Source organism: Abramis brama, assembly GCF_963993115.1.
Source record: "Abramis brama genome assembly, chromosome: 17".
Taxonomy (NCBI): domain Eukaryota; kingdom Metazoa; phylum Chordata; class Actinopteri; order Cypriniformes; family Leuciscidae; genus Abramis; species Abramis brama.
Genome location: NC_139979.1, coordinates 4,853,149 through 4,864,604, shown reverse-complemented (window position 1 = coordinate 4,864,604; position 11,456 = coordinate 4,853,149). Strand labels below are relative to the sequence as shown.

General features: G+C 35.7%; 1 protein-coding gene across 1 annotated transcript; it reads left to right on the top strand.

Moving 5' to 3' along the window:
• Positions 1-1,658: 1,658 nt before the first annotated feature.
• Positions 1,659-11,397, top strand: tmem222a (transmembrane protein 222a). Its single transcript, XM_084088851.1, has 6 exons — positions 1,659-1,794; positions 3,246-3,330; positions 3,413-3,444; positions 5,659-5,755; positions 6,203-6,333; positions 10,535-11,397. Exons 1-6 carry the CDS (start codon positions 1,676-1,678, stop codon positions 10,620-10,622), a joined length of 552 nt encoding a protein of 183 aa, XP_083944977.1. The 5' UTR covers positions 1,659-1,675; the 3' UTR covers positions 10,623-11,397.
• The last annotated feature ends 59 nt before the right edge of the window (positions 11,398-11,456 follow it).

The following is an 11,456-nucleotide window of genomic DNA, read 5'->3' as shown; positions in this document are numbered from 1 at the left end:
GCTTAGAACATCATAATTATTATTTCAGGTAGCTTGAAAAAATAAATGATAGGTAATTTTTACCATCTGTGGCTGACAAAATATTTTTCTGTATTGAAATAAGTGTGGAAAACCTAATTTTTTAGCTTCATAAGGTAGTAAAAAAAAAATATATATATATAACCAAGAAATGTTATTATTTTGGGTCCGTACAGTTGCCTTAGAGCGTTAAAATATCACGAAAGTACCAGTAATTTTGTTTGTATATGTCAAAAAACACCAGCATGTTGAAACTTTGCATGCATGTTCATGATGATAAATGAGAAAAAGTCACAAAATATCAAGAAAAAAAACATAGGTTAACCAGTATTTCCAACAACTAGAAAATCTAAACGGGTCAAATTGACCCGCAACATAACACAAGGGTTAAGGTCAAATGTTGTATCTGTAAATGTTATTTAATGGACGTGAGCTGACGGGATAAACAAAGATTAATAAAAAATTTAGCAAATGTATTGCTCATTGTTAGTTAATGTTAATTAATGCATGTTAATGTGGTGTAACCATTAAAACATTTTTTTTTACCCAAAATGATATGTATGTAGTAAGTTGTAGTAGTATGTAACACAATCCACATTGCTGTAGTGTAAGAAATGTGTCTTGCTTTACTGGAATAATCTAAAACACATCCCAACCCCAAATCCCCTCATATATTGGTCAGAAAAATGCACTTGTGCTCCACTTTTTACAATGTGAGAATAGTACAGTTAACCGTGCCATTAATCGTATGGCAACCCAGACGTCACACTACAATATGGATGAATGCAATGATTGGAGAGGATGTTTCTCCTTAATACAAGCCACACCTGCTCTTATACTGCTGTGATTTAATCTGGATTTAATGCATGAAGCCCTGGGTTTGTCTTTACACAGATTTGTACATGGGAAGAAATTATAAGACCTATTTTTAAGACAATATTTTTTTGCACCGTGACAGTTAAGTGCATACAACCTAAATTCTCATTACCGTAATACTTTTTATTCCCAAGTTGTTGTATTTTATTACATTTTCTGCAGACATATAAAAGGTACTCCAACATTTACAAAATGAGACAAGGTGTCTGAAACCATAATACTTTTTATCGTATTCTTACGATATTTAATCATGGTAGTATTTGTTGTACTGCGTTTTCTTCATTTTTTCTAACAAAAAGAAAAACCAGTAACACTTAAGCCTTTATGTATAATGCGTTATGAAGTTATTCATAATGTATGTTATAATGCATGACATCTTTTTCATAAATAATTGTAACCAAAGTTGACATGCATATTATTATACAATATTTGCAGTGGCATCTGAGACTGTATGTTTGTCATGTGTTTTAAAGCATTATACTCTCTAAAGGCGTAACATAAGTATTATAATGTATTATAATTGTGGTTACAATTATTCATGAGATCATACAATGCATTATAAGGTGCATTTACAAGGCATAATTAATGTATTAAAATATTAAGTGAATACTGTAAAGTGTTACTGAAAAAAAACTATTATATTATATTATATTATGCTATTTTATATTATATTATAGTATGTATAATGTGATACATATTATTTATATATGATAATAATATTATAACCTAATGAGAACCACTACGGCGCCGACGTCACGATGACGTCACCGCGCAGACTGTGATGGCGGATGTTCCCGAGATCGACACGATGAAACACTTCCACGGAGGTTTCGAGAAAATCGACAAAGAAATGAGCCGTTATCCGCACTGCATTGTCTGGACACCGATTCCGGTTCTGACGTGAGTATCGACCGGAGATGTTCTGACGGATCACGTGCGGAACACCAACACATTCTGACAGTAAACGCGCCTGAGTCTGTCAATATTTCTGTCAGCGCTTTCTGTCATATCGTCTCGCCTGAGCTCCTATAATCCTCACACACACATCTATGGAACCCCATTTCCAACACAAACGAGACAAAATCATGCTTTTGTAAAAGTCAGTCACATTCATGCTTCATTTAATAAGTCGAAATTAGGATGACATATACTAAATCAAAAGTATGACTTAAAAAGTCATAATTATGACATTAAAAAGTGAAAATTATGTCATGGAAGTCGAAATTCTGAAGTAAAAAGCCGTAATTATGGCATAAAACAGTCAAAAATATGACCTACAATGTTATAGAAAGCACAATTTTGACTTTTTACTTCAGAATTTCTACACATAAAAAGCTGTAATTATGACATAAAACAGTCAAAAATATTACCTAAAATGTTATAGAAAGCACAATTTCGACTTTTTAAACTCAAGTATGACTCGGTGTGTCATAATCTGGACTTTTATTATCTCATCATGATTTAGTCTGTCATAATTATGACATTAAAAAGTGAAAATGATGTCATGGAAGTCGAAATTCTGAAGTAAAAAGCCGTAATTATGACATAAAACAGACCTAAAATGTTATAGAAAGCACAATTTCGACTTTTTAAACTCAATTATGACTCGGTATGTCATAATCTGGACTTTTATTATCTCATCATGATTTAGTCTGTCATAATTATGACATTAAAAAGTGAAAATGATGTCATGGAAGTCGAAATTCTGGAGTAAAAAGCCGTAATTATGACATAAAACAGACCTAAAATGTTATAGAAAGCACAATTTCGACTTTTTAAACTCAATTATGACTCGGTATGTCATAATCTGGACTTTTATTATCTCATCATGATTTAGTCTGTCATAATTATGACATTAAAAAGTGAAAATGATGTCATGGAAGTCGAAATTCTGAAGTAAAAAGCCGTAATTATGACATAAAACAGACCTAAAATGTTATAGAAAGCACAATTTTGACTTTTTACTTCAGAATTTCTACACATAAAAAGCTGTAATTATGACATAAAACAGTCAAAAATATGACCTAAAATGCTATAGAAAGCACAATTTCGACTTTTTAAACTCAAGTATGACTCGGTATGTCATAATCTGGACTTTTATTATCTCATCATGATATATTAGTCTGTCATAATTATGGCATTAAAAAGTCAAAATTATTAGTATGTCATAATAGAATCATAATTATGACATTTTATGCTAATTATGATTTACCATAGCATGATTTTCTTATGTCGCGGAAATGGGCTTCCATACTGTATTTTATTAGAGAAACATACTAAAAAGCTGCAAATATGCACACGTCTGAGGAGGATTTCTGTGTTGATGTGTTTTTTTTGTTTTATCTCTGCAGCTGGTTTCTGCCATTCATTGGGCACATGGGCATCTGCACATCCACCGGCGTGATCAGGGATTTTGCTGGTCCTTACTTCGTATCAGTGAGTTTATTTCTGATGATTGCGCTGACTTTAGCATGACTGCACTGATGCACTAACTACTTTCATTTATATTTTTATACAGGAGGACAACATGGCGTTTGGAAAACCAACAAAGTGAGTTTAAAACCCTAGTGAATGTGATAGAGAAGAATATCATCAGAATTATCGTCTGCACATATGAGACTTAAACATTGGAAAGATTTGGTCCTTACATCAAAAATATTTTCTCACTAAGCATAATCGTTCAAACTAATAATACATTTTACCCTGTCAAACTATAAACAGGGCTTGACATTAACACCAGCCGACCCGCCAAATGCGGGTGTATTTCAGCGGTAGCGTGTAACGCTGTCACTCCTACTAGCCACTCTGGCAGGTTACATTTTATACATAATACAGTTTTCAATAGTGGTCTATTAAAAAGGTATCTGAAATAATAAACTAAAATGCAATGTAGTGTCGTCAAAAATAAAAAAAATTTGTTTTTACATTTTTTAAGTGAACAGTTGGGAAAGAAAAGTGTGCACAGCTCGGACTACTGTCATTGTCATTGCGACTCCCCACCCTGCCTCCACGTTACCCCCTAACTGTCCTATGAATACTTCGACCTTGTCTAACATACCCGTCTCCACCACAATACTGTCGCCGCGATTGCGGAGAGGCACACGGTCAGAAGACAAAGCTGGCTAGCGCGGTACAAATCGTTAAAAATCTCCCGCCTCGTTCCCCACAACACTAACACGCCTGCTAACTTCGCGATGAACACTCCGAATCGGGAAACATTGTTCCCACCACTGACATTGGGCAAAGGTTTCACCGTTTGTGCTTGGTGTAGGGCTACTTTCACTTTCAGAATCACCGTCATCATCAGAGTGCGCGAATAGAAGACCCAACACTTCATTGCGGGAAAGCTTTATTGATGCCATTAGATAATAATAATAATCTAATGCAAATACTCACTGACGTTGACAATATTGCTCTGATAAAATGGCTCACTCGCACACTAGCTCTGCTTTTGTTCGCACTGATTCAATGCGCTCTAGCTCAAAGATTTTGTATAGAAGCATGACTTTTTTTTGAGTCTGGGATGAAGTATGACATGTCTGCAATCTAGTGGAGGGGAGGTTGAACGAAATTTGACACCCTATTTGACAAAATCAGCCGTTTTATTCAGTGCCGCATCTTGTCGAGTAAACTCGACCGTGGCGCCTAGAGGGTTAAAGGTCCCGTATTATGCCCCTTTTCACAAGATGTAAAATAAGTCTCTGATGTCCCCAGAGTGTGTATGTGAAGTTTCAGCTCAAAATACCCAACAGATAATTTTTTACAGCATGTTTAAATTGTAATTTTTTGGGGCTCAGAAAAACGCGCTGTTTTAGTGTGTGCCCTTTAAATGCAAATGAGCTGCTGCTGGACGACCCAGGGGGCGGAGCTTAATGAGCTCGCGCTCAGTCTCTCAGGACAAATTCATCTCACGGAATGATGATAATATCAGAAACTCTCAGTAACGGTGTTCATTTCGAGTCGGACAATAATGCCTACAGAGTCAGAGTGCTGTATAGAGATGGAACAGGTATAGTTTAGTAGTTTAATTACGGTTATTATAACGTATTTGTCATCTACTTGTATGTATCCATTATTTATTAATAGCCTACAAGTCTGCTGTTTCAGACCAGGTCCGAATGATGATCAAACATATACTGATGAGTTAATAAAGTTTATTGTACATCACACAAAAGATGAAGCGTCAGTTTTACTTCAGAAAATCACCGTAAGAGCTGAGTAAACACAGTAAGTTATAAGAAGTGCGCAAGTACATAAACGAATTTCGGTAGAGTTGAGGGAGCATTCCTGTGGGCGGAGGTTAGTCAAAAAACTGTTCTAGTGACGTCATTAAAGAAGGAAGTAGAGGGATGTAGTCCAAACGGCCCGTTCGCTGTAGGCGACTTCTGTTAAATAAAATATCTCGCTTGGCATTGAACTTTGAGCTTTATAATTTTACAGATATTATTTATACTCTAACAACAACATTACACACTAACTAAAGTTTGAAACATGGGATCACGAAGAACGGGACCTTTAAAGTGACAGCAGCCTAATATTCCTGCTGCCAAATGAGATAATATTAAAAATATCTATATGGTAGTTTTTCCCCATGGTTTCAATCGTGGCCAGTGAAAATACTGAGTGGCTAGTAAAACCACTAGCCACAGTGGCTGGTGAGCAAAAAAGTTAATGTTAAGCCCTGACTATAAACTATAATTGATACAAGATATTCATTTGGATACATTTAAATCTAAAATTTGGATTTAATGCTTGTTGTTTCAGGTACTGGAAGCTGGATAAGAATAAAGTGTACGGCGGTGGAGCAAACGCCTGGGATATGGCCGTGCACGAGGCGTCTGAGGAATACAAAACTAGAATGGTCAGATCTCTACTGTAATATATTCTTGTTTTGTTGTGAATGACGTTATTTGACATCTGATTTTATGGTGAAATGTGAACTGGAGTTATTTTCATGAGAGTCACCTTTTTACACAATGCATATATTGTGAAATTTATATGCATTCAACAATTTACCATATATTTTATTCTAATTTTAATATATTTATTAATAAGGCTTAAATATGACTTTTGTCTATTTTTATAATTTTTACAAAGAAAATATAATAAAAATAATAATTATTATTATAAAATTGTATTTGTCTAATAAATCTTTATTTATTTGTATGTTCTATTTTGACAGTCTTAACAAAACTTTAATTTTGCAACCCAATTTTAAAACACAAACATAGCGACTTCCTAATATCTCTGTTTATAACTGACATTCTTTTCTGTTTTGCTTGTTTGTGACGTCCTCACCGCATTGCAGCACAATCTGTGTTGTGATAACTGCCACTCTCACGTGGCCATGGCTCTGAACCTCATGCGCTACGACAACTGCTCCTCGTGGAACATGGTCAAACTCTGCTTACTGTCCTTCATCCACAGCAAACATGTCAGGTGAGATGATCTAAAGAGAGATCTAAATGCATGTTATTGATCTTATTGTGGACGATTCATCCGTTTGTTTGAGGGTTTTTTGACCCTGGAAATGTTTAATCAGAATATCATAACTAGATCTTCCAGTGAAAGGACAGACTTCTCTCTGTTGGCGTATGCTGGTCTTCTCCAATCATTTAGTCCGCTTAAACTTCGCCCCTTTTTTACAATCCACTGCAAGCTCGCATTCAGATCTGCCTGCACTTTTGAGTGCCACGCCCACATTTCAACATCCAATCAATGACCAATGCCTACATCTAGTGGTCGACCGATATATCGCCAAGGCCGATATATCGGCCGATATTTGGCATTTTTGAAATATCGGCATCGGCCGATAAGTTTTTCGCCAGAAGAGAACGGCAACGGCAGCTCCTCAGATCAAACAGCGCTCACTCACATTCTCCGTCTTCATTAATTTACGATCTCTGTCAGTCAGATCTAATACTTTGTTAGACAGACCTGGTAAACAAAGAAAGTAAATGGTATGCGAAGTAAGTAAAGCGTTTGCTTTTATATTATTTGTAACAGAAAAGGCAAACAATCAGGCTAAAATACTTTCTCATTTGCCGTCAACATTCAGCAAATGCGCATCTACGTCATTTAAACAAATCTCTGAATATCTAATAAACATTTAATTTCACAAACCTTGCAGATTTAATGGAATCCAGCTGTGATATCTTGTGAAGTGTGCATTACTGTCTGCAAGTGACGGTCGGTCCGTGCGAAGTGAGTGAATGCGAACAAAAGATCAGCTTCACAGGAGACGCGATCGAAAAACTTTAAATCCTTCATTTTAAAGGTCCCGTTCTTCGTGATCCAATGTTTCAAACTTTAGTTAGTGTGTAATGTTGTTGTTAGAGTATAAATAATATCTGTAAAATTATAAAGCTCAAAGTTCAATGCCAAGCGAGATATTTTATTTAACAGAAGTCGCCTACATCGAACGGCCCGTTTGGACTACATCCCTCTACTTCCTTCTTTAATGACGTCAGTAAAACAGTTTTTTGACTAACTCCGCCCACAGGAATGCTCCCTCAACTCTACCGAAATTCGTTTATGTACTTGCGCACTTCTTATAACTTACTGCGTTTACTCAGCTCTTACGGTGATTTTCTGAAGTAAAACTGACGCTTCATCTTTTGTGTGATGTACAATAAACTTTATTAAACTCATCAGTATATGTTTGATCATCATTCGGACCTGGTCTGAAACAGCAGACTTGTAGGCTATTAATAAATAATGGATACATACAAGTAGATGACAAATACGTTATAATAACCGTAATTAAACTACTAAACTATACCTGTTCCATCTCTATACAGCACTCTGACTCTGTAGGCATTATTGTCCGACTCGAAATGAACACCGTTACTGAGAGTTTCTGATATTATCATCATTCCGTGAGATGAATTTGTCCTGAGAGACTGAGCGTGAGCTCATGAAGCTCCGCCCCCTGGGTCGTCCAGCAGCAGCTTATTTGCATTTAAAGGGCACACACTAAAACAGCGCGTTTTTCTGAGCCCCAAAAAATGACAATTTAAACATGCTGTAAAAAATGATCTGTTGGGTATTTTGAGCTGAAACTTCACATACACACTCTGGGGACATCAGAGACTTATTTTACATCTTGTGAAAAGGGGCATAATACGGGACCTTTAAAATATGCTGATATATAACCAGTTGCCAACTGTGTCATATTCATATCGTTTTCACTGTGCTGTATGTAAAATTAGCGTTACCTTGTCTTTATTTGAAAAAATACGATTACCAGCACAAAATTACCAGATTACTGAGTGCCCTGTTACAGTGTTTACCTTCTTTTTATTCACATATTCATATATTTCTAAACAATTACTTTGTGAAAAATACTGTAATAGGATTGCAGATTCAAGAAGTTGCCATCTAAAGTATAAAAGCATGTTTATTTTAAAGATTTGTTTTCTAATTTATTTATAATTTATTAAATATTGATTAAAATAAATATATATAAAAATATTGGCTTTATATCGGCCATTGGCCACCCTGCTCTCTAAGATATCGGCATCGGCCATCAAAAAACCAATATCGGTCGACCACTACCTACATCACAATACAGAAGAAAAGATCTGTAGCTACACCCAGTTTATCACAACTTTTATTTATATAATGGTAAAAAATATACATTGTCTAATTATTATTTCTTCCTGACAAAAGTGAGTGACTAACGCTTCTGAAAAGATTAGCTGTGCTATTTAAAACAGTGTTGTACTGATGAAGAGATGCTGGTGAGATTACAATGGCTGTTCTAAACGCTTAGTCGCTGTTTATATCCTTCTGCGGGACTAAACTGTTTATTCTGTTTTTGCCATTCCTGTTAATGGCTGGTGACTTAAGAAATTCAATAATCAATGTTATTGAATTATTATAATTCAATTTAAAAAAAAATTACCAGCATTGAAACATGCATTAATCCGTATTAAAGTTACACAAGTTATTCAGTCTAGAGCAGTGAGTGATTTTTCTTTGTCTTTTGTTGTTTGATTAACATTATAAATCACAGACTGCAGCAGGAGTATTAGGCTGCTGTCGCTTTAAGAGCGCATGCACGGATTCAATATACTGAAACACATTCATTTTCTTGCTCAACTGTTTATGTTCACTTAGGACATAACTGACTATGTAGCTATATGAGGATGCTTGCCAAGAAGACAGGCATTTTGACATAATTTAGTTTGAACAGATCTGTTCAAGCGCAAGACGTGAACGAGAGCTCAATTCAGAACCGCACGCTATCTGAGGCACAGCTTTCTGAGCGCACACTACGGATGTTTAAACTTTCCACACAGCACACGAGTAACGAATTGAGTTGCTTTTAGCGTCTTCTTGCGCTTGAATATTTAAATTAGCTGCAGGCAAGGTTTAAATATTGTGGCGATGCAGCACTGGCCAATCAACTGTCCCGAGTATCATTTCACTTTCTTGTTCTCACAATATTGCATTGTTAGAATTCATTAAAATGTTACCGGCCAACTGGCAATTGACACTATCTACTAATATAATATACTCTATACTAATACTCTATACTAATATACTCACTAACGTCAGTTTTTACTTGCATTTGGCACTTGGTGAGTGTTAATTTTAGGCCATGGTGCGATACATAAGAAGTAAATTGCACTTCTAAAACAAAACTGCATGGGACACACAATTGATTGTGATAGTTTGATGTTAGCATGCTTTTAAGTTAAATATAGTCAAACATATTACTCATGTAAATGCAATGAATTCCCACATTGCATCTGCAATGTTGGGTTTGATTGTTTCAATAAATTCTGATTGCCTTCTCTGTGAAGGATCCATGCAATACAGCCTTAGAATTTAGAAGTCAGTGTGTCCTTACCTTTGACTGAATGATTTATCGCGGTCGGCCACCGTGTTTCCCCTTATATGTCACCAGTCTTCCAACTGGGACTCTCAGTGTTGTGATGTAGAGGACACCAGGACACACAAAATAAGGGTTTCTGGGGGAGAAGAGAGGTGGATCGTAAGCTTCTGCGTGAGACTATTCTCAAAAATGAAAATTCTGCCATTGTTTTCTCACCCTCGTGTCACGCTTTGACATTCTGCCTTATAGATATGGATTTGGAATGACATGAGGGAGAGTAAATGATGACATAATTTACATTTTTGGTTAAACTAAACCCTCTAATGCTGTGTTTCTCTAAAAGGGTGATGTTTTTATCTACATGAGTCAAGTCACCTTTATATAGCGCTGTGTACAATACAGATTTTTAAGCAGCTTCACAGGAAAATAACCTTCAATGATGCAAAATTCTAATTCATATTCTGCTGTAAAGCAGCTCTACTGAAGTAGTGATATTTTTCAGCTTAATTCAGTTCAATGTCAATTCAATTCAGTTCAATAACTTGATGTTTAAAGGCTCGTCATTTATAAAAGACAATTCAGCTACTGTATAAAGCAGCTCAACAGAACACAATAGTGTCATTATTCAGATGAATTCAGTTCAAATTCTCCTCTCATCTGATAGTGTCAATGCAGTCAAATTGACAATATTGCTGAATATTAAGTGCATTTTAATATTAAGTGTCTTTAAAATCAAGCTAAGGGTGACATGATGCTAAAATGGCTCGTTTGAAGGTCTCTGTTATTGTTGTCCTGTAGCTTTGTGGGGTTCCTGAAGACCTGGCTGCCTTTCCTGATGATTTGTGGGGTCATAGTCACCATCGCCCTTGCTGTCAACCTGCGATGACGGAGGTTGGATGACAGGAACATCAAACACGGAGAGAGATGTTGAACGGTCGCACAGGGCACCTCAGGATCATTATGAAGCAAATCTGAACTTTAATCATGCGTCTATACAACATTACATTGCTTCTGTTCGGAGATTCAGTCTGGCTGGTTGGGAATACAGAGACCTCTTTGCATCTAGTGACACGCAGACTATTAGTGACATTGTAAATAAGTGAATTGCAGGGACCTTTTCCATTACTGCTTACATAAGCTTTTGCATTTGATATATTTGTAAGATAATCACATACATGGATGGGTCTAAATGAAACAAGACGACAATTTCCCGTCAAGACTGTTGTGAAAAGAGACTCCACAACCTATAATGAAGAAGGTTATTAGAATTAAGATCTAAGCATATGACTTCTCGTAATTTTATTTTGCCTCATTCTTAGAACTATTTGAATTTTGTGGTGCATCAAAAATATGCACATTTTCATCAGTTATTTTAAGTGATCCAGGATGTTTACATTATTTTATTCTAATGGGAGTTTGTATATTTGGTCCATTCCCTATGCTTTTTTATGTTTTCATTTATATTATATGACCAAATACAAATGTAAATCCATAATGTTTGTCCTCGTTTTTATACAATGACCTCAAAAGGTATTTTGAAACTTAAAATACACGTATCAAAATATAAAGGCAAGGGTCACTTGTTGTAAAGAAAGAGAGCAAGTACATGTTTGCTAAAAATGTCCAAACAATACATCTAGTGCTGGATATTTTCTCTTCAATATTTCTCTTCATTTTTCTTCATGATGTTTAAAGTGTTTTTACTGAATGTATGAAGTCA